The 24,904-nt window shown below is 35.9% G+C and overlaps 1 protein-coding gene across 4 annotated transcripts in view; it reads right to left on the bottom strand.

The window, feature by feature from the left end:
* Nucleotides 1-24,904, bottom strand: part of NFIB (nuclear factor I B) — a 167,922-nt gene that overhangs the window by 24,713 nt on the left and 118,305 nt on the right. For 2 of the 4 annotated variants that reach the window (XM_014306953.2, XM_014306954.2), the window contains exons 7-8: nt 18,219-18,350; nt 15,630-15,814 (exon numbers count right to left, since the gene is read on the bottom strand). In XM_014306953.2, coding sequence (XP_014162428.1) covers nt 15,630-15,814; nt 18,219-18,350 — 317 coding nt within the window. Of the gene's footprint in view, nt 1-1,536; nt 1,620-5,114; nt 5,227-5,558; nt 5,588-11,421; nt 11,442-15,624; nt 15,815-18,218; nt 18,351-24,904 lie in introns of all 4 variants that reach the window. The other 2 variants (XM_031056869.1, XM_014306952.2) reach the window with 2 other exon arrangements.

Raw genomic sequence — 24,904 nt, 5'->3', positions numbered from 1 at the left:
GTCCAAAAATTCAAAGGGGAAAAAACCGTATTGCGCATCCCTAAATTAACAAGATGTCAGAGATATTTCAAAGAGCACTGTATAAAACTTCACAAGAACTCTAAAAATTGCATTCACTCTGCATAAAAAAGAGAGGTGTTGTGTGTGCTTTAAAAAACAATAATCATATGCTGTGTATCTTGGAAAAAAACCCATTTCATAGTAATTACAAAATATTTCATAATAAAAAATCTTTGAGAGGTTAAAAAAAGTCCAACAAAACAACATGGCAGAAAAGTTATTGGGAAATTAATGGCCGGAAGAGCCACTAATAGTCACTACATATTTTCATAATAAAAGTGTACAGATGTTTGAATTTAAGTCTTACTAGTTAAAACCATAGTTGGCAATGCATCAGCTATTTTGAATAAATTATCATCTTTATGATTTTCTCTGAACTCTGCATGTTGTGACCTTTAAAATGGACATACAGCCTCCTTGCCCTGTGAGTGGGTATGGATAGGGAGTTTCAGCTGAAGCAAGGGTCAGCTATATCTTAACGATGTAGAACAGGTAGGTTTTACTGAAAAATGAAACAGAAATGCATATAAACTGCTGACAGTAACATAAGTCTGAGAAAAAAATACAGTACGACAAATACCAAGGCCTATTTAACACCCTCTTTCTTATTGCCCCATTCAGCTTTTCTCCTTGTAACATTTTTATTGCTGCGAACTTCAAAGTCCTTTACTGTTAAGATCTAAGAGGAAAACAAACACACATCATAAAGTACATTAAAATACTAAAGGGTCTGAATTTATTTTTGAAATGTACCATTATGTATATGCATGGCCTTGCTACTGACTGCAGCTAATTTATTTGTATGCCATCATTAATCTCAGCTCTATATTTTCACAGTTTGGGTAAACACTTCATTTGCATTAAATTTGCAGCATTAATGAGATGTGAAATTTAAAATGCTACTTGAAATATAGATGATGTAAGAAACTAGAATAAAAATGTGTCTTTGTCACATTTGAAATCAGCAGACCAATTTAAACGTATTATGCTAGAAATGATTATGTGCTGCCTTGAGAATTTGGTTTAACAACTGACCTTCTAAAAGTAAAATGAAGAAATGTGTTAAACATCTGGGGGAAAAGGAAACAAAACTTGAAAATAATAACCTGTATTTTTTGCTTTGAAAGTTATGCTTATTTTTATAAACTGATTTTGAAATTAGCATTTGTTTCTTAAACATCTCATTCTACTTCCTAAAATCCTATTAAAGATTAAATGTATGAACTCTTGAAAAATAAAATATTGAAAGAAACATATCCGGAGTTCCTTAAGATGGGACCAATCTAAGAAAGAAAGAATAGGCTGAACTCATATTTCTTAAAGCATTCAGTTTGTTTTGAATAAACATCATTTTCATGTGACAAATACTGAAAACCTCAAGATTTCAGTCTAATCCAAGATACCAGTGGCAGCATGTAGGAAGGTAATACCACAAAAGCTTCTCTACGTCATTACACCTATGTGAAACTTGCCCACCTGTTGCTGGTGTAGGAATGATGGGTCTCTTGGGCTTAGTCCCACATATCGATTGGCTTGGGATGTGCCTGAGGCTGTGTAGGCTGATTAAGGAAGAACAAAACATATTGATAAAAATACCAACCTATCATATCTATTACCTTGTGCAGGTACAGTACAAATATGAGAGATCCAGAGTTATGATTTTGCAATATATAGGAAGTGTCTTTGGCTTTTCTTTAAGAGAAAGCAAAAGAAATATTAGACCAAATTTGGAAAGGCATGTGTAAATTCCTATAAACTTCAATGGAAGCTGCATGTGTAAATCACAATGACGTCTCTTGACAATAGTAGTCCCTTTGGTTAATTTTTTTTCAAATTATTTCCTAATTTATTTATTTGAACTAATCACACTTTTAATTTCCATTATACCAATCTAAAGCAACGGTGAAATCACTGAAATTACAATGCTGGTCAGAAAATATGCATGATCACATTATTTTTATTTCTGTAAAGGCCCTGTTTTTACCAAGAAAGTACCAAACAACTGTAAAAGTAGAACATAAATTAGAACAAAAAGTTTGGTTTGCTTATGTCACAATAAATGAATTTTTGCAGTAATGGGATATTAATATTTTCCTAAGAAGGGAGCTAATTCTTACTGTGCAATAAAACAGAAAATATTCAACCACCATACATCAGAAAACAATATTTTCTGAGGCGAATGACTAAAACAATTCTCTCTCTACCTGCTTCAGAAGATTGAAGAAATCCATTTCTGAGAAGAAAGGGAATGTCAAGGGAAGCTAGGATTATCTCAGAGAATGGATCCTCCACCTGTAGGACAAATTCCTCTCTGGTCTCTCCCAGTAATTTCTAAAAGTCATTATGTTGTCATGTGGCACTTATCAAATAAGTCAGGTGGTCTTACTCAACTTCCCAGTGTGGAGATGTCCACACTGCAATCTGTAGCATCATAGCCTGGAAATTTGCTGGAAAACTAGCAAAGACTTAGCAAAACTACTAAAACTGGACAGACACATACAAGCATGCCAGTGAGAAGCCAGATGAGAGTACTTACTAAACTGGCCTGCTAATATTAAGTTCACATGGAAAAAAAAATAAGAAAATGTATTCATTTTTTAAAAAATTTAAAATTCTATATACAATGAATAGGCTTTACTGAAAAACTATAATAAGAATTAACCAATTATTAGAAGGAAGTTATTATGGAGGCCACAGGGTTCCACAAATATTATTTGTAAAGGCTGGTGTTCTTTCTCATTAATAAAGATTCTGCTATAGCACTTCAGAATGAAAAGCAGTGCAAATAATTTGTCAATTTCCATCACACTCAATAATAATGATAATTTTTTGTCTAAGTTATATAAATATATAACTATATGTATTTTGGACCAAACAATCAGTCAATTACTGCAAATAAAAGTAAAACTATGGTATAAATCATGCTAAGTGTTGATTTTCCCACTATGTTAACACCAGTAATCTGTGTGGTGGACCTATTATGACTGATAAATACAGTTTGACTGATAATACAGTTTATATGTATTCATACATAATTTATACATCAGAAGGACACAATCTCTCATTTTATTGTTATTTTCTTCATCAACAAGCTATATTTCTTCATTTTTTATGCTCTTACAGTTATCAACCCAGTGTCAAAAGCCTGTATCAAGGAGATAGTTTTCTGAGAATCATAATACACCTGAGCAGGTGAGGTGCTACACCTATCTTGTAGGCAGTACGGCCACATTCAAATAAAATTAGCACATAAGGATTTTTCTATTGTTATTTATGTGCTGTAGTGGCAAGAATTTTCTTGGAAACTGATATGGAAGCATGGAGGAAGCCTCATTTTATGTATCTAAGCCAAGGTGTTCTAAAGGTTCAGTGGGAATCAGCTACTCAGGTTCCCATGAGTTGCACAAGAAACTGGGTGATGATTTAATTGGAAAATATGATCTAAATAGTTCCCTTGGTAGTAGGACAATGTACAGATTAGGTATGCTTTCCTATAATGATGATTAAGGTCATATAACCAGAAAACATCCCAAAACAGTTCTGGCATTTACTGTGTTCTTTTTGCCATTTTTATCAGAAACCCTGACCTCATCTAAGAGATATGTACACCAAGCACAATCATGTCAAAGTAGAATGAAACCACAAATACTTGAAACTGTACAAGAACTTAGTTTTCTCAGTTTTCTGTTCTGGCGCAAATGTTTAGAGCAACAGCTTCTACTTTGCTGCTAAAACTAACTCTTCTTAAAAGGTCCAAAAACTGTACCACAAATCACCAGTGAAGCTACAGACATACTCCTAGCAAAACTCTTATACTTAAGACCTCTTAACAAAACTAATATACTGAAAGGACAGATAAAATGCTTCCATAAATACACATATATATATTTATTTTTTTATACTTGAGCAGTAGTTTCTCCAAAAGTTACTACTATCCTTTTATGATAAATGCTTAAAACAGTTTTCTCCTTTACATCTTATGCCTTTGAATCTCATGCCTTCCTCAGATGCTAATGAAAAATTTTAAAGTGGTAAAACACCTGAAAAGGACTGTGTAATCTCTCATGATTAATGGCAGACCAATAGTTAGGAGGTGCATTTAAAGTTCAACTATTAAATCGGTCTAGAACAAGTAATTTAAATGTTACAAATCCTAAAGACACTAATACTTTTAAAGACTGTTAAGATATTTTTCCAAGAATCTGGAAGTGTCTCCTAAAAATCTTCATGACTCTGTTAAATGCTGGTAACATGGCCATCTCAAATCCAAAAAAAAGTTCAAGGACAACAGAAATCCAGAACACAGTTAAAAAGCAGCATTCTGCACCACTTATTATGAATCCTCTGAAGGGAAGAAATTAGTCTAGATATTTGCCTCTATTTCTAGAACTGCAATTCCATTGAAGATAATAGGACAAATAACATGACCCTATGTGTAGTAAACAAATTAAAATATTTAATTAGTTAGAGTTTGTTACTTTCTATTTTAAAAAACAAAAAGCACATACAGTGGATCTACCATCCCTTGTAGAAATGACAAGGAATGAAAATTTTCTTTTGCCACAACAGTTTTTTTTTCTAAAAATGACACAACCTATATTAACATGCAATTATCATAGCTCAGATTCAGTATGTGTTGTAACAAGGTTTGATTTCTGTAGGAAAGTTCATTGAGGAGCAAATTATCCAGTCCCTGTTAGGAATTCCATCTGTGGGTCATTGTAAAACCTTACTGTCTGGGTGTGCTTCTCAATGGCTTAACAATGTCCACCTCAGATGAAAAAACACATTTTCTTTTCCTTAAATAGTGGTCAAATATGCAGGCTTTTCCTTTTCATTTTGCTTGTCATGTCACAAACTTTGGTTTGTGTAACATGATCCATTGGTTGAAATTTTGGGAGGAAAAGTTTTGCAGTCAGACCATGTTTGCTCTCCATGTAAAATGATGAGCACCCACTTGGTCAAATAGTAGGAAAAGGCGCCTTTTTCTGGCCTCAATTTGAAATAATTTCAAATTTTTGATGGACATTTTTGTTTCCTAAAGAAATACTTACTGGTTGCTGTAGGTGAAGATGCCTCACCTTCAGTGGATGTAGTGATGGGTTTAGTATCTGTCATGGTCAGGGTCACAGGTCGCACCGCACTGTGATGGGGAGAGGGTGCCAACTGTTAGGCTACAAAACAAAACCAAAAGAATGCCTTGTGAAACATACATGTTGTGTTTAAGGAGCCTACCTATCTTAGGGATTTCCAGAATTGCCCATCATCATAGCACCTTGTGTTTTTGAATGTGCTGCTCTAAATAGGCTATGTATTTCCATGTGATATTTTCACCAGGCAGGTGCCTTTTCAGATAAGTAGTACTTTTTGGATGCTTAGGTAGCAGTACTTTTCGGTAAGCAGTCTTCCACATTCTTCCTACCTGGGTGCACATGCCTCAGATTGTTTCAAAATATTTTTGCTGCTCATGCAGTGTCTGTGAACCAAAATCCCATGACAGCAGGAGTAAACTGACCAGGCACAGGCCCTAATGTATGAAGTATTAAGAGCAAATAACTGATGTAAAACCTCTGTTTTCACACGCCATACCACTCTGACTTGGAGGATAACCAAGACTTGACCACAGTTGTCCACAGAGGTTACTCACACTGGGAGGCTAACTAATGATTCACAATTTGGGAATAGGGTGGAGGGTTTGGATATGATGCACTACCATGTACACATTATAACATCTGGCAAAAAGCCACCTACTAAAAACACATAAGTGTTTAATAATGGGAACTTTGCAAGTCAAGAGTACAATAGGTAACACATCTTTCATAGATACAAGAGGTTGTCTGCATATGACCTTATGGCAGGTACAGGTCAAGAAGGAAATATGGTACTTTCTACATGTAGGCACATCTGAATATGGCAATGTTGACTGGTAAATATATGTTTATCCAGTGCCTAAACATACCTTAGACATTCTGCATCACTGCAAATACTCCAAGGGTAAATAACTTGCAATAAAAACTAGCACATAGTAAATAGTTTTTACAACAGCAGCTGATAACTTCTGTCTTAAACTGATTGTGTGCTCTATGAGTCACAAGTATTTTAAAAGAGTCATACAAACATGAAATGCTGGGAATCTGTTAATCAGAAGCATCGTGTCAAATTAAGATAACCTAAAGACATGCAGTGATAAAGGACACAATTCAACTGATTCAGGGAAAGGTTAAAGGAGGTAAGCATGACTATGGTAATGAAATAATAACTGGACTGACACAATTACCACAAGTATGTGAGAAGTATAAACACATAGAAGAGGAAGGAATTATTTGGAAAAGACAGGAAATGCATACTTGGGGTAATGGAATGAAATTGAGAAGGAGGAAATTTAAAATTATTAGCACAAGAAACTTCCTGGCAGTATGATTCAGTAAACTTTGCAAATGCACCCAAGGGAGAGCCTTGTTTAGGACATCTAAAGCTAAATTAGCAGAAAACACTAGAAAATAATACAAGCACAAATGGAAACCAATATGGTATCCATAGGAACATATAGCAGTTAGCTGACTAACTCCTCTCTCCAAAATCACAAGCCTTATAATGAAAAATAACAGAAAAAACCCACACTAATTATGAGCGGCAAACTACCCCTCCTATTGAGAAAAGGTCGCTCTCTAGACACAACTCTTGTCAGGAAGACATGCTCACTAAGTTGGACTGGATTTTCACTGTGCTTCTAGGGAGTCTGTTGCAGATGCAAGCCTCTGCTCCTGTCCTGGCAGCCCAGCTGTCCTCACAGCCTGCTGGAGGGAGTACCACCTCTCAGCTGCATCTGGTAGCTTGTAGGTGGAGTCTCTGACCTGCAACCACAAGGCTGCCTTAGAAGCCTTAGCTTATGTGGTGTGCTAACATCACAAAAGTAGCTGAGAATCTCTTACCAAAATGATCAACTTTTATTAAAACTAAGAAAAAGATTCTGTGAAGTGTATGGATTTAAACAGACAGTATAATCAGCTTACAAAAGCAGCTGTCTCCAAAGACAGACAAGAATAAATTAGAATAAATTAAAATAAATTAGAAGATCATGGGAGACCATGATGATTTACAGAAATATATCTCCTTATATTGTACTGTAGTGATCCCAGCCAGGGATCCAGTGGCTCACATGGACCTCAGCTTTGCCCTTATCCATATGGCCCAAATGAGCAAACACACTCTTTGTTCAGACAAAGATTAAGAAAAAGATTATACTTATACCCCATTTTCTTCTAAACCAAATTCTTCCCTGTGTGATAACATAATGGCAGTGCAGTACATCACCCCATTCCAACCAAATAGAGGATGAAATCCCGTGCTTGTTGACAGCCATAGAGGATTTACCAGTGATTTCAGTACATGTAATTTGTGATCCCCCACACCAAGCGCCTCCATTTCTTTTTCTTTCTTAATTCCCCAAATTTCCTCCTAAGTGGAAGTTCTATATCTGTCTCACATGTAAAAGAGAGTGCAGATGCAGTACAATGACACTGAGGTCTTCTATTCACAGAAAAGAAACCTCTGAGGTAAAAAACAGTGAAAACTTGTTACTTTAGTAAGTTTAATTATTATATTTCAAGACTTCACACTCTGCACATTAGATTTCAAATCCATTTGTAGGTAAGCACATACCTGGTGTGAAGTTTACAAATACAATTCCTCTTCAAGAGTCGAGCTGTCTTTGAGATGTAAACCAAGGTCCTCCTTTTGACAAAGGTTTTCATAGGAAATGGTACACTTGAAATTTGCTTTAAACTTCAGTGTTTTTTGTGAGTGTGCTACTTTTGAAAACAGAGTTTATGAATGGTACTCTCATACTCTCACAAATTCTATTAGAGTAACATGTCTCATAAGAAGCCTTCAAAAAACATCCATTTTTTTTTTCTTGCATGCAGTGAACAAGAGTGGAGCAATTAACCAAACTAATATTTAAGTTATCATAACTAGTTTTTGCAGCTTAAGATTGGAAAAGTACTCCTAAAAAACAGATCATGTAATTGCCTCAGAGTTTTTGCTTTGGCCTGTCTTCAGATTGATGCAGATAGTGCTATATCAGTTTATACTCAATTCACGCTTCCATGGTTATCTTTGAAACACAAAATTAAAATGATAGCAGTACAAGCTCATGAACATCGGCTCTCTCAAGCGTCTCAAGTCCTCCGAGCTGCTTTAAGTTTTCAGTCCAAAAAGGGAAACCCTTTTGTCAGAAACAGCTCCTTCATAATCTTGTTGAAAAATGACAGCTAGAAAGAATCTCTGTGACCTATTCTCCTTTTATCCTTTACAGTTATATCAAACAATATTTTAGCATGGAAACTACATTTCTACCACTTGAATTAAAAGTACTTACAAATACTTACAGTATTTCATTTAACACAAATTAATTTTTTCCTTATACAAAACAAATTCAATATTCTAGTTCCAGTTTTCCTCAAGAGATTCTTACAGACAAATGCATTGCAGGTGAGGAATCAGCTGTTACCATCAAATAGGGTATCAATATGTCTATGTCATGAATTCATAGAGGTGATGCCTGAGGCATAAACCTCAAGCAAATTCCATAGAGGCAGCTGTGTTAGATAAACAAGCTGTGCATTGGAAAATTTGTGAGGAAAAGAAGTAAACATAATGAAGGTCTGGGAAATTTAGCCCCTATTTATGCACGCATACATTTCTCTACTCTTGGATTAAACGCCAATTTGATTTTCAGATCTGTTATCATTATGATCTTTTTTAATTCCACCATCTTGGTTTGCCACAGTTTAATTCATTTATGTGCCCAAAGGCGAAGTCAAGTTGCATTTGCTGTCACAGCTATAAGTAACTCAGAATGTCAGACTGTTGTTATCTGATGGCGTGCACTGAGCACGTTTTATTTTAATCCTCAGGTCTGAAGTCTGAACAGAAACCTGTAACCAATATGAATATTGACTTTCTTAGAGTCAGAAATCACTGTATCTCTTTTCCCTGATAGGATTTTTGAACATATTTATAATCAGTATTTAATCAACCTCCTTTCAGATTTTGTTCATATACATCCCCAAAATCAGCATATTTAACCTTTGTTATTCAGGTACAATTCAGGACAGTGTTGTTTCATATAGTCTACTACTTTCAGTGTTACAAAAAATATTTCTGATGCTATAATGAAATAGAAACTACTAACATCTACAGATGACCTAACCAAACACAACAAAAGTTTGAAACATCTATTAAAAAAATTTACATGAACTATTTATTGCTAAATTATAATATATATTTGATGCTCACATATACACTTTTTTTTAAAATTGTATTTATACTTCTCAATTCCAAATGAAGTAATCCAGTTTTCCTTGAAATCTTAAGTACAAATCACCTGCAAACAAATAATTAACAAAGGCCAGAAATTATATTAAGCTGTGCATGCCCTAGGTATAGTTACGTATGAAACTCTGCTAGGTGTTTCAGAAATAAGTTTCAAGGCTTAACAAAACATTCTATTACTCCATCTAACCACTACAATTGGAGGATAATATATTTGCTTTTCAAAACACAGGTTTTTAATAGAAATTCTGTGTTTCACAATTTTAACATATTATAGCTAGGTGATAAACCAGTGAATGCAGTTTAGTCAAACTGGATATCATGCATTTGGAAATAGCATTTCACCCATTTCGTCTCAAGAATTCTGTTTGCTTGTAAAGGCAAAATTCTGGTATGGAATTCTGTTTGCTTATAAAGGTGAGATTCCAGTATTATGGCAAAAAATATTACTATAAAACCCTATGGCAGAGTAGTTTTGAGAAGGCTGATTGAATTAATTTTGTTGAAGAACGTATAGGAGATACAGTTTTGGATATTTTGGTCCTTTGTTCCCATACCAAATATCTTACATTAAAAATTGTTTACTAGACACACCTCTGAACCTGGAGATCATAGTTGATAAGTTCTGTTTTTGAGCCCAGGTCATTGTGCTGCACAGTGCCCATGGAGAGTGATGAATGTTTTAGAAAATTGACAACTGAAAGAAATCAGAAATATCTTCCATTTTTCTAATTTCTCTCTCTTCTTTTTGTCTAGGACACCCTAATGCTCTATCACCTCTAAAAATCGAATGGGCATGTTATTCCCCCACCAGACATAGCTGAATGGTACAGCAGTCAGTTTCACAAAATGTGTGAAACACATATCCTCAGTTTATCACCCACCTGACTAATAATGATGCTTTTGAGACTCTGCTAAACATAAGGAAATGGCATTACTAGAGTACCACCAGTGCGACTGTAGAAAATACTGTAGGGCAGTTTGAACCTGGTGGGTTCCGTAAAGGATTTGCTTCTCATAAATCAAGGCTGCACAGGTTTCCTTTCTGCTATTGAACACGAAGGTAGCAACAGGAATGCACTTTTTCTTCTTTTAGTGTCCCTTACCACTTTTCAGCAGAATGAATCTCCTGAGCTTTCCTATTAAGAATCTGAGTAACTCATTGTGGCAGCAGATCTTACACAGACCTCTCAAATACCACACCAGAGTTTCGTGCGGTATGACATGCAGCTACCTGCATGAAAAATTAGCTTTAGAGAAATACACATTGCTGCCAGTTCTTGGCTGACAACATCCCTACTGTGCTTTCTATAAGAAATCAAGGTGTCGACTTTGATGTAGAAAGGCCAAAGTCTCATTCATTTGGTGAACTGATGTATGAATTTTCATCTTGATGTAACGCTGCTGAAACTAAGAGCAACTGTAGAGTTTCAACAATCCATGTTCAGACATGGATCTCATAAGACGGGCTAGAGTCCTACATCCTGAATCACCATTTTACCTGTGATAAACTTTACCTGGGTAAGTTGGGGTGACAGAAGCATGGGAAAGGAATTTTCTTTGTAGATAAATGTTCAAAAGATATTTTTATATTACATAGTATTTCATGCACTCTAGAGAATTAAACTCATTCATTTAGAGCAGATTAAATACAAGATAATAATTTACAACTGCAATTAAATCTTAAAACGGCTTGTCAGTCGATAGTGTTAAGCTAGGACTCAATCTTTGCCTCCCAATCACAATTAAAAACTGCACATTGCCTTATTTAATCTTCAATATTTTCTTAAAAATTACAAGGAAAGACTTGCTCAAGAAGCTGAAAATTATTAAACATCAACAAATAAAAGAGGTCCTAGCTATACCAAAGAAACCACATACACACAATTTTGCATGTTTTGGCTTATTCTGCTAGTACTGTCCCAAGAATCAAGAGCAAACACTTTGACCAACCCAAAGAAAGCCCCACAAGATCCCTTCATCAGCACCAAATGACTGTAATTATTGTATTGAAAAATGTAAGACAAAGCATCTGCCTAGAACCCCTGGAGAATGTTCCTTTCATTGAACAAAATGTTCAGTATCCCAATCCATTATAGGAGGAAAATAAGTGGCCTCATCAGCTTCCAGAAACAACTATTCTCAAGCGCTTCAGATATTTCTGTCTTCAGACAAAGGTAAAACCAATGAAAGGATAAAGCTGCAAACTAGCCCACTCTGCAATAAAGTATGTTTTATCAGACACAGGAATTTTAGGCAAATATGTAGTCATATATACTGTAAATATGCAGCAGTTCACAGTAAATAACACATGTAAGCCAGTTTTTGTAAGAAGAATACAGTCCAATACTTAAATCACATCAACTTCAGCTAATTTTACCATATCATGAAAACAGTATATTTCATCACAAATATCACAACATTTGAGATAAGGTTACAGAAAAACTGTGCCCTTCATAATAAGATACTCAAAAAGCTTGGAAGATTGTTTGGTTCAGTTAGAAAAAAAGATAATTCTTACTGACACCAGGATGTTCCTCAGTAGGAACCTCAACTGTTTGCTTTACTGCATTTTCTTTATCACACTTGTGGATCCTTTTTCTGTGATTCGCCACACCTTCATCAGGAAATTATTCCATTTAACTCAACTGTGAATTATGGTTGGAGGTTTTGGTTTTGATTTCAGCCACCTAAGTGATGTTGTGCTTGACTATTTTTTCAAGCTCATTGGAGATCTTATTTTGATACTGTATATGATTCCTACACTCCTGAGTAATAATGAATTTCATGTGTGTGCAGATTTGTGTGCATGTGTGCATCTGTACTTGTGTACACAAATACACAGGAGGTAATATTTTCTAAGATTAAAAGATTCACCCATCTGGAATCATTCAAAAAGGAAATACATGCTGGAAATTTGTGGTAGCTTTGAAAACCTCACTCTGCATGGGTAAACCCCATAGGAGGATTAGACACATATCAAATCGATTAGTTTTTTGATGAAACTTGCATTGAATAATCAGTATCAGTCAGGGACACCTGTACCCCATCATAATGCAGATCCATACTCACACATAAAATCTCAACCAGTAACATGAGTATCTAGCTAAGAAGAAAAGCATCGAAATAAATATACTAGAAAGGGCTTAGCAGAAATTCTAAATTAGTGGAAAGTACAACAGTTTTCTCAAAACCCTGGGAACTTACCAGACTACTAGCTTGAGACAAGTCCAGCTCTATATCTAACAAGATCTATTTCTGTTCAGTACATTTGTTTGTTTATTCTCCATATTGAGCAGGGGATGAAAAGCAGATATTCATGAAACCGGCAGCAACAGCTCCCTTTTGTTTAGGATCATCCATTGTTGAACCATTTTTCACTGCAGCCAAAGGGCCTGTTTGAACTTCCTGACTGTTCATCACACATAATTTGGACTATTTAACATTATGTCAAGAAAATTGCTCAGTGCTTACCATAATGGGAACCTATGAGATCTCTATATCCTTGAACTAATTTTCCTTAAAGTATTCCATTGAATAGCATGACTGTCTCCCTATAATCAGTGCAGCAGTAATGTAATTAATCTCAAAATTGCTGTGGGGAGTACAAGGCATCTCAGCTGCTTGTCGTAACAATCTAAATTAGTGTATTACTGAAAGATGTTCAGGAGGAACAGTTCATTTTAGGTAAATGCTGTCAGGGTATCCATACTTTCTATTTCTACAGCTAAATTAAAACTATCATCATAGTTCTCCTTTTGAAATCCAAATGAGTATGTTTTGAGGTGGGAAAGTATAATTAAATTTAATGTGGTATTCCTACAGATGCAGTTTTGAATTTTATAATAATTAAATTTGTTTGAATAAAAATTCGTGTTTTATTTAGAAAAGAAAAACGGGTTTGGCTCAAAGCATCCTATTGTATCAGAACAATTCCCTTTTGTCACTGAAACTTCACAGACAGTTGCTTCTTTTTCCTAAGCAAAAAATTAATCCTGCTGTTTTATTTTTCATACAGCCAAACTTTAACTATTTTATTTAGTCATATTTTGACTAGGCATGCAACTGCTCGAACTTACAGCAAATCTAAGAGATAAACTTCAAAGAATTAAATTTTTTAAATATTCCACTAATACAGTAATTAATGGTAATAAATTATGGTGAATATATGATGCAGATGACTGAAATTGCATCTTTTGTGTCATTTACCCTATCTTCTCCTGTCAGGAGCTAAACCAAATCTCAAATGAAATGAAAAAAATTGCCCTAAAAAAAGGTTATGAAAAACAATGAAAGTAGTAAACTTGGGCTAGTTAAATCTGTTATTCCCTACGGAATACACAAAAATATGAAGTCTTCTCAGCTTGCTACTACTCTGTAAAAAATCATCAGACCACAATTTAATCTTTTAAGGTCAAAAGATTATTTTTTCAACCAGAGGTAAGGGAAAAGAGTTGGGCAAAAAGTTGAAAGCATAACTCCTGCTCAATTAATATACTCTCCAATGTTAAAATCATAAGACAGCACATTTTTCAACTGAAAGAAAGTTAGATACTTCATTTAGATGTAGTTTTTTTCAGTAATGATCCTAAGTGGGATGTGGAACAATCCAGAGAGATTATCACCTAATCTGCTCTTTTAACATATATAAGAAATCAAAATGTAAGTAAAACAAGCACTGAATAATTAAAGAAATGCATAACAGTAAGGGCCTGATTTAATTTGCATAATTTTTCCTTAATAGTGCCTAATTAAGACATCAGTTTAAAAAAAAAATCCAACAGAACTCTGAGATTTTCTGCACTGAATTAAAGCTAAGGATTTTTAATGGGTGTCTTAATTAGACTTTGTTATTCATGGAAATTTTACACAAATTAAAATCAGGTCCTGCATGCAACATTCCCAGCTGAGTCTCAGAAAAAATGCTATACAGGATTGAAAGAATTTTAATCCATGTGCGGATAGCAATTTTTATTCTGAAGTCAACATATACTGCGTTCAGTTTTTTGTTTAATTTGCAGTAATACTGTAACAAGCAAAACCCACATAGTTAGAATTTCTTTCTTCAAAGTAAATTTTGATTTTACAAGCTCTCCTTTTTTCCTTTTTTTTTTTTTTTTTGTTAATTAAATATATAGGAAGTCATGCAGCTGGACCAGGAAATTAGCCCATGGTGACAATAGTCACCGTGAACAGTCTGCACAGTCCAAAGTATACATATCTGTTATTCAACTGAGAAAGTTTGATTCAGTCTCAAGTTCTAAGGCTGCTGTAACCAAAATGAATGCTGCAAGGCCTGTCATTACTGGTGAAAAAAAACCAACCTAAGCCCAAAACAAAACACTGTCATAGCAACCCCTTCATCCCTGCTAAGTCCTTCCAAAGGAACCTAACTCTTAGTAGAAGGAAACCTGTCTCCAGTTTACATACCTAAGGCTCTTCCAAAAAAACATGCTAAAGCACAAGCAACAGGGCTCCACAAGAGCCTTTTAGGAAAGGCATCAAAAAAATAACAGCCTGAGCAGCAAAGATTACATTACACTGATATTGGACATACTCCAGGTATTGACAGACCAAGTCTCAACTGCAGTTTATGCTGTAGTGCAAATCACATGGTAACTGTGCGGGCTGATGCTATCATGGAAAGCAGTTTTGCACAGAGACCTTCACAAATGACTTTACTAACGAAAAACATGTAAATTTCCAATATCAGACACAACTTTGAACCCATGCAGTTGCCAGGAATACATCTGCTACAGCATGCTCTAAAAGGGAAGAAAAAAGAATTTGTATGTGTTGTTCTCACTATGCAAAGAAATATCAGTGCCTATGGAACAGGGCAAGTACTAGCTGGCGAGAGTTTACTTTCATTGCCAGGCTATTAATATACCTGTATGTCCACGTGTGTACTTGGTCATGTGTGTGTACCAGCACACTCCTTGCAGTGGACCTTTGCCTCTGGTGGCCCCACCTGCAGGAGGGGTGCAGGACCAGGACCTGCCCTGTTGCTGCTGGCAGGGCTTTCAGTAGAGTATTTTTCTTACACTTGACAGAAGAAAACAAGTAAATATGATTAACCTGCACCCTCGATTCAATCAGGATAAGTTGTCACTTATATAGCAGCTCCAGATTTCTCTGACACCTGAACAGGCTAGGCATCAGTCTAGATGCCTTGAAAGACGCATATTCCTCACAGAACTGATTTTGGAGTTATTGACATAATTTTACAGTACCTGGCTGGTCTGCGGGCTGGACGGGTCGTAAGAAGGTACATAGTTCTTCAGAGTATCCTGAGGATTCAGGTGGGGAGGATATCTGATCGTTGGATGAGAGAAGTAGCTAGATGGGGCAGGAGGGAGAATAGCTTGTGCTGGAAATGGCAATGGTGAAGGTGGAGGTGGAGTTCTAGTTGAGATGACTGGAGAAGATAAAATAAAATTAAAATTACTTCGCATCTTGTTTCTTCTAAAATTCTTCACCTCTGTGTTACAGCAAAAAAAATAAAAAGTCAGTTATAAATCAATGTATTGAACTCCTGATTAATGGCATTTTTACAGAAAAACTTAATGCCCTCACATTATCTCAGGAAATGAAAAGTGTAACTGTTTCAAATTCAGAAATAGTGCATCTCGTTTTGGTTTTGTGGGTTATGCCATCATAGTTTTTTTTTTTTTTTTAAACAGGAGTCATTCTCCAGAATAAAGGCTATTCCAATTATACAATTTTCCCATCTGGAGTCCAAAGAACTCAAATCAAATACTAAATAAAGCCCCCACTTTTATTTACGGTGCTCCAACACTGAGGAAAATCACCAAGCCCCAAGAAACGAGGATTCCTCGCTGCATTGCAATCTATCCGCCTCATTTGGGGACAGGACAGTATCTACTCATTAATATTGCCACAGATATTTGCTGACCTTTATGAAAATGTTAATGAACGTTCAGCTTCTTCAGTACCTGAGAATCCAATGCACCCAATAAAATTATCTTTGACTAATAAAAATTATCTATCCTACCCATTTTTATTATTATCATTCTCTTTATTTCCAGCCCCAACAAACATACAATTTTCTACCTAAAGACTGTGTGTAGTGTCTAAACTAAGAATGTTTTCACAGTGCAAGGAAGGTACAGCTTGTCCTTCTGGTGCCCAGTTGTCAGTCTGGAAGCGTAGAACTTTCTTCTATCACACTGCACAAGAACACATTTTCCACCCTTACTACACACCTAGAGAGCACACACTTGGTGTATTCAACAAGAGGTACTTAGTTCAGTGGAAACGCAGAAGAGACAGGGAGTTTCCATTTTCATTAGTGGAAAAATACAAAATCAGATCTTTAAAGCTAGGTTGTTTATACACTGTTCAATGGTTCTCTACTGTATCAGCACAAGCACATGAACACTGCTCTTCTGGACCAACTTTCACATATCTGGGTTTCTTCAGCTTAGTTTTTAAAGGACTTCTTATATTTTTGGGCATTGCTCATCAGCATAATAGAACAGGCTACAAAGATTAAAATGGGGTTCCCAGCAAGTAAATAATTAACCTGATCACAAGATAGATTATGATTGTCACTCAAGTATGCATATTATAAAACTATACTCTAAATTTAATATAAAGATATACTCCTAAGTGATTTGGGGGGCTTTTTTTTTTTGTTGGTTGGGGTTTTTTTGGGGTTTTTTGTGTTTGTTTGGGTTTTTTTAGTAGGTTCATTTTACTGACAGCTCCACCAAGTTCAGTTTAAACAAAGTACTAATTACTGCTCTGGCATGTCAGAGCTACGAAAAACAAACACAAATAAAGTGAAATCTGTCCCTTACATTTCACCCATCACCTCTATATGCTTGAGTATCTGCTAGTAGTGGAAACCTCAGAGTGACCAGAATGAGTCCAGGACCATTCATTGTAATAAAAATAAGTGGATGTTAAGGGGAAAATAGTCCTTATAGATGAGTTTAAAGGGAGCCACTTGAAATCATGGAGGAAAAATAAAACAGAAACTTCACAAAGCAAAACTGCATGTGAAGAAAAAGAACAAAGATTTCAAATCTGTTTTACTCTAGTCACTCAACTCTGCTCAAGAAATTAAAACTTTTATATGTAGTTTATGTCAAGGAGACATGATGAGATGTTGAAGGGACACTTCTCAAGATTGTGTTCTCATCTGAAAACCAGGGTCAGTCTCACCTATAAAATTAAACAGACCATGATGCTGGAATTACCCTGTCATTACTGAAAAACCCTCAAGATAACATGCATTCTGTCACATTTCACATATCTCATCCTTACTTCAAGTGAATTTTTACTATGGATTTACTAATGATTTCAGAAAACAGGTGTTGGAAAATACTTAATCAGGACTTTTTAGACTCATGCATGCAAAAGAAGCACTGGTACTTATTTCATTGTGTCCCATAGTGAACATGGTTGTGACTTCTCTTGTGTATTAAATCCTGCCATTCTGGTATTTAAATACAATATAGTCATAGCAACAATAATAAAAAAGGGATTTAGGTGAGAGGATGAAATACAGGGAGGATTTTTCCTCTGTCGGTTTCTTTATGCACTGTACAGTTTATTTTATTCACTGGCTAATCCTAAACCCTTTTTAGTGAGTTCCAGCAGTCAGATTACCTGAACAGCTAAATGAACACTCTTGCAAGGATATCCCAACCTTTTCCATTTTTATTTTCACCAGCATTATAAATTGGATTAGGTCTCTAAGAAAGTCTGCAAAAATGCATCACAATCTGATTATAGGAAAGGAGAATAGAGCAAATGAACAGGGAGGTTTTTATTTCCTCCTCTATAACCCTCACCACTGTGTGCAACTCCTGGGATTCCTGGGTGGTGATGCTGGGGAAAAGTGCTCAGTCTTGATGAAGAATCCTGGGGAGAAGTAGGACTAAACAAAGGCTTTTCAGGCTTCTTCATTGTAGGAGAAGACATATCTACAATAAAAAAACAATGTAACAGTAACATTAGCTTACACAGGACACATCATTTTGTAGACGGAAGATATTTCTTTCTGTTGTTCTTGCACAAATAAGGTATAATGATCCAAATCCCATATGGTGAATAAACTAATTTTAAATTACTGCTTTCAAATTTGAGAATTAAAAATAATGTCCTACCAGGTCCTTGTCCTGCAAAACAGAAACTACATTTCTTTCATACCAGACAAGTGAAACTGTGAAGAAATTTATGCCTTTAGAACTTCCCTAGACATCCCTCAGCTCCTCAGAACATCACCAAATCATCTGTTCCTTCAACAGCCGCTTAATTTTTATTGCATTTCTTAATGCAACACCTACACTCAGCTGTGTAGGGTAATTGCCATACACATGCCAGTTTATGGTATTTATTATTTTATTACTTCAAAACTTATCCCTTACTCTTCCCAAAACCATAATGAAACAATGTAATCTCCCTAAGAACAAGGGATACTTTAACTATTCTCATACTTTCCAAGTCTCAAGGATGGTCTTGTCACTTCTTCCTCTGAGTTTCCCTATCAATAAAAACATTTCTTTAGACCTCACTATGTGAAGATAACAGACTGGTAGGAACAAATGTATGATTTCTACCAAGCTTACTGAAGTTCCCCAGAGCAAAAATACTGGATTTTTTCTGAAAGTTTACATTAATTGATTTAATTAATTGATTAATTAATTAGATTAATTAAATTAATTTAATTAATTTAATTAATTGTTTTTTTCTGAAAGTTTACATTAATTAATTTAATCAATATTTGTTGGACTTTGCAACAAATTATTTCAAATTTAGTTACAATATTTTTGTAGAACGGACATCAATATTTTAATTTATTCCATTACACATCAATGGAATTTCAAATCAAATACTTCTTCTTTCAACTCATGTTCAAAGCAGAGGTAATTCCTTAAGCACTTTACTGGACAGGGGCCACATTGCAGCTGACTTTCTTACATGGACCACGTTATTTTTAAAATTATTTTTGACCCTTTTAATATTGGTACACTCTATTACTCTATTCTGCTAAGACTGGCCTGCAAAATGTGAATGTCTTACTGAGACCCAATTGGATCAATATTTTCTGAACTGAACTTAGAGCAGGACATATGAAACTGAGTCCACTCCTTCACCCTGCCCCATCCTGCTGTCAATCCCTGCACAGGCACTGGCACTAGACACAGAGCAGACTCTGCCTGTGACCCTCCACCATCCCCTCCACTTTGATCCTGACTACTACATCTGATGAATGCCTGAATACCCTGAAAAGTTCATCTCTTCAACAATGCTGCAGAAAAAGGATTTATTTGTTTTTAAGTTTCAGGAGGGGATTCCAATCCTTATTACTTTGAGAATGAAAATAAAACAGACTTTTGGAAAAAATAATCTGAAATACAGATGAAAAGCAGAAAGATGTCAAAAACACTCGGACAAAGTCATTTTCAGGTCAGAATTAATCAGACACAGTGTCCTGTCCTGCTGAGAATGTTCTTCAAATGTTAAATTCTCAGTGCTGTTCCAAATCACTGTTGTTTGTATTCTCATATTACTTTGGAGATACAGCACACAGGCACTCAAACAGGTAGCATGTTATACATTCTAAAGCATCACATCAAAGTAAAAAGGGCTTATGCAAATAAAAAAAAATTAGAACATCTCATCTTCTAACAAGGTAAACCTGCCTACATAGGAGGGCAGAAGAGCAGCTGTGAAACATAGCATATGTAGCCTGTTCATCAGCAGCTTGCACAAATGGTGCTCCAGATGTATAGCTGCTCAAGACAGCCCAAGGCAACAATTTTGATCAATTCTAATGTGATAAAATGCTGCAGGGAAAGTGCAGAAACATGTTTACATCAGCCTTTAATTAAACTGTTGTTCACTTCCAAAGAACCTTAGGAAACACTAATGAGACTTGAGTTTTGGCAATTTCCTCATCAAAGTAAAGACCCTCTTTGCTCCGTCTAAAGCAGCTTGCTGTCCAGGCAGCTCCTGGATGAGTGTCATCTTGACGCAGCACTTGGCAAGCCACCTGTAAGGAGAACTGAGCTGGAACCAAGCAGTGACCAAGGGCAAGTTTAAACATCCACCTGCCCATTTCTGGTCACTTGACCTACTTTCTCGATCACCACCACAGCACAGCACCTTCTCTTTCTTGCTTATGGGAAATGCTTATGAGAAGAGCTAGCAGATTCCATAAACAAATAATAAATATCTTTCAATATTTTAATTCTATAAATCTTCTTATTCGTATATTTTCTACTGCTTGGTTTCACAAACCTTTCTTTACAAGGTTCACTCTTGCAAACAACAATCTGTAAAGATTTATTTACAACACAGTAGTGTAGCATCACCTCCAGAGAAAGTAAGATAAACCTATATTCAGCTTACAGTATTTATCACTGTCATGAAGGACAAAGAACCATGGAGTCCATAGCACTACTGTCAAGCTATAAGAGGCATCCTTCCATGCTACAGTTTTAAATGAACTGCTCTTTCCCAGAGGCAGTACTTGGAATGATTTCTGGCGGCAGGATACACTACACACATCACAGCCGGCTTGCCCTCAGTCTTCACCTCATCCCATAGGTACTCTTGTGTGAAGCACACGAAAACTTCAGTAAAATTTTGAATTCACTTTGGATGTCTGTATAATGACAAGAAATCTCATGATGGTCAGGAGAATTTATTTTGCTTTACACCTGCACGTGTGAAGAAGGCACAGAGCCACTTTGCACAGGCAAAGCCAGCACCATCAATTTTTCCGATAGCTCAATATGATTTCCTTTAACATTATGTATTTCTCGACTGTGCATTTTAATAAGGCACCTAATACTGAATACTGACAGCTCAGTGACTTTAAACCACAACCACCTCTCCCTTATTGCAAAAAGACTGTTACATCTGCCCCAAAGATTTGTCACTGGGGCTGGATGAAAACTAAGAAGCATGAAAATAAAAACATTTTAATTCATTTATCTTCTCCACAAAAGGGAGAAAAAGAGTAGGGACATATTTTTATACAGATATGTGAATAAATATGAAAGAAAGAGAAATGTGCCTGAACAGCTGGGTGTCTAAGATACTTGATGTTTGTAACAAAGACTGGCTTAGAGTTCCTGTTCTATACAAGACAGAAACCAGTCTCTGCAATTACCTCGTCCCTTTTACAAATCTGTGCCCTAATCCTTGACTTTTTGGTGTCTCATTCCACTTCACTGTAAGTGTTATCTTGGACCAGAGATAAGGCCTCCTAAAAATTTATTTACTTCCATGAAAAATTCTGGTAATTGAGGTTCTCCAGAATGAAAAATCAACAAAATAAAACAGAACAAAAAAATCATGGTCAATTCCATGCTATGGATTTCTGAGGCATGTTTTAACAATTCTCAAGGTGAATGTTTTTGTACTCACTTTTGTGAGAAACAACGCGGTCATGCAGCTGCATGCATACTGCTTAGCAGCTGAGAGTGTTCTGAACTTTAGGACCAGTGTCAAGGTTTGGAAAGCGCTGTTCAATTCACATTCAAAAGACTGATCTGTTTTACCTCACATTTTAAAAACTGATCTCAGTTTTACTTCTGCATCAAGTGTGGAAAACCATTTTACATATGAAAATTTTATACTAGATTAGAATATTTCAGTGTATGAAGACTTGATAACCTTCCATTTTCAAATCAGCCTACTTAGTGCCAATGTTATTTTCACAGGCACACCTCTGATATTACACAATCCAGTCTACCAGACGGTGACACCTGTTTTCCCATCAGGAACCATGCCCAAGGCTAATCAAATGCTCTGTTGTGCTATTATGCCATTTCACAACAGATAAACCATTTCAGTGTATCATCTTTTGAGATTTGTATTTAAAACCTAAGAAGAGAAACTAGACTAGAATTTCTACCAATGTCATTTTCAGTATTGTAAGCTGTCAAGAAAAACACTAAAACAATACTGTAATTCAGAAAAACTACAGCAAAATGAGTAAATTAATTGCAATAGCAATTGAATTATTTAGTTTTTCATTAGTCATATAATTAATTACACTATTTTATTTTGCTTTGCTCTCTAAGTATTAATACACATAAGAGAAGAAAGTGATACAAGAAATTCCAGACAACTGAAACACAAAAGTCAGAACCCTTTAGATGGAGCAGACATGCAATTCTTCTCATCCTTAACTACATGAACTTGCAGAATGCTGTACTCCATTGCTAACAGTAACATTCTGTGGGCTGGGTTTACCTTGAAGGTTTTCTTTACCTCAGCAGAAAGGGGTTTGGACAAGAGACAGAAGGGTTTTACCTACCTGCCCTTACACCTCCCAGCATACGGGGGGGGGGAGGATGGAGGGAGGCAGGGTGGAAAACCCAGACAAGTCCCTGTATGAATGAATGTAGGACACTCTTTGCTGGTGTTTGTGACTGTATAAAATTGGACAACAGAAATTTTCCATTGCATTACTGACTATCCTACCTACTTGTTATGGACAGAAAGCAAAACTCAGTACAGTTCCTGTTAAAATTATATGTACTAGCTTTTGGAAAGTATAATCTAGTGCATGGACATTTAAACTAAAGTAATTGGGAAACCTGCATACACATTTCCCCAATTTTTTTTTTCTCAATTTTAACAGAACGCTATTTACAAAATGGGGGATGACCAAAGCTGTGATGGTCAGATCAAATTAATATTGAATATGTGGACACCAAAACTTTCCCCATCCCAAAATAATTTAAAAATATGTCCACCTATAGGACAGGACATACAGACCTAAACCCACAATTATTGTTTGACAAGATCATATTACATGCAGGTAATTAACTGCCATACTGAAGAGATGTAGGTCTATGTAAACTTACAGCTATTCCCACGAAGATTAGGCTGAAACACTGTCCTGTAAAGGCTGTGGGCAGCAATTCTTCATTCTCATCTTTTAAACACACCTCACCACTTCTCACCAGGAAGTAACAGTAAAACACCCAGGGGAGGTTTATAATCAGCATGACTATGTTACTATAGCTGCACTGCTTCCTGAGAGGAGAAATATACCTTTTTTTCCCATGCACTGACCTTCTAGATAAAGCTCCCCAGCCTTCCCCACCTTTCCTCATCCTCATCTCATACCAGAAACACTGTCTGGCTGTGAGACCCCCCAAGCTGCAGATGCCATCATGGAAATCACTGGGATCTGGAATACTGCTGATGGAAGGAGGTGAGAATATCTCCACCCACTTCACAGTGACCCACAGGGACCAGCTGCACCTCTGTAGCCTCTCCTGTCTCACATCTTCCTACAACTGCAGACTCAGTTCATCCAGCCACTTCTGTATCAACACAGCCCATCAGATGTTGTATGGGAAGTACTCGGGACTAACACAGAGCTCAGTGGGGGGCTGCCTATTAAACATGGAGTAGGCACGGCAAGTAATGGGGATGACTTTGGAAATAGAGGTAAAAGGCATCAGACCAAAAATACTGTGTTGCTAGAACAAATATAAATACCATCACTAAAAAAGCCACTGCCATTAAAAAACCCTTAAGCAGCTCCAGGGTATTTCAGGTACTTGAGTACTTTTTCGTTTATCTTTACACTTCAGAAATAGGGTGGGCCATTTCATCTTCTACGAATCACTTTTAAGAGGTGTGATTTGTGTACACAGCTGTGATAGAAGAGCATTGTGGAAGAATGAGAAAAATGTTCCTAAAAACAAAAAAAGTTATAAAGATTTTGGAGTACATTTTAGTCATTTATTAAGTTATCCTACAGAAAGTCATCCAGACTTCAAGGAAAAATGTACAGCTGTAACATTTCATTAAGACTGAGACTCCAAGGACCTTGGCCAGAAAGTAAAATCAATACTGTAATCATAACTGCCAAAGTCACAAAAGTATTTTCAGTTTCTAATGCAATAAGATTTAAAGGCTATTTGAGATAAAAAAATGCAATGGAATTTGTTGATTTAGAAGCACTCCGATTATGAAATCTCTTTATTACTATTATAGTCTCAAATGGTAACAGAAATATTTTAAGAGTTGTGCCACATTAATTGTTGATCCATCTGGAGAATGGTTTTAAAAATCATTAAGTCAAACTGAAATATACTACTTTGATCAAGTTTGATACAGATTGTGTAAAAGTAGTAAAAAGTACCTTTTCAAATACATCTATTTATAAACACAGAAGCACAGAATCTGTGAATGAAGAGAGGTGCCCAAAAAAGGACAATACCTCTTCTTTCCATAAATTAAGACATTCTGCACCACATATGTTAAATTATGCAGACTTACACATACCCTTCAAGTTCTTAAAAGAAGTGATCCATTTCAAAGTACTAAATCTCTTATTCAGCAAAATTGGAATAAGAAAATTACACATAATATCTCCTGGGACAAACCTTGCATTAAGACTTCATTTTATCACTCATTTCAATCAAAGGATGTCTACCATCCAGATAACAGGATGTTGCCATGATACAAAATTCATCACAGGATAATGGCCATGAATACAAGA

Source organism: Geospiza fortis, unplaced genomic scaffold, assembly GCF_000277835.1.
Source record: "Geospiza fortis unplaced genomic scaffold, GeoFor_1.0 scaffold12, whole genome shotgun sequence".
NCBI lineage: Eukaryota > Metazoa > Chordata > Aves > Passeriformes > Thraupidae > Geospiza > Geospiza fortis.
Note: the sequence above shows the minus strand (reverse complement) of the source record. Positions and strands in the feature narration are given on the sequence as shown.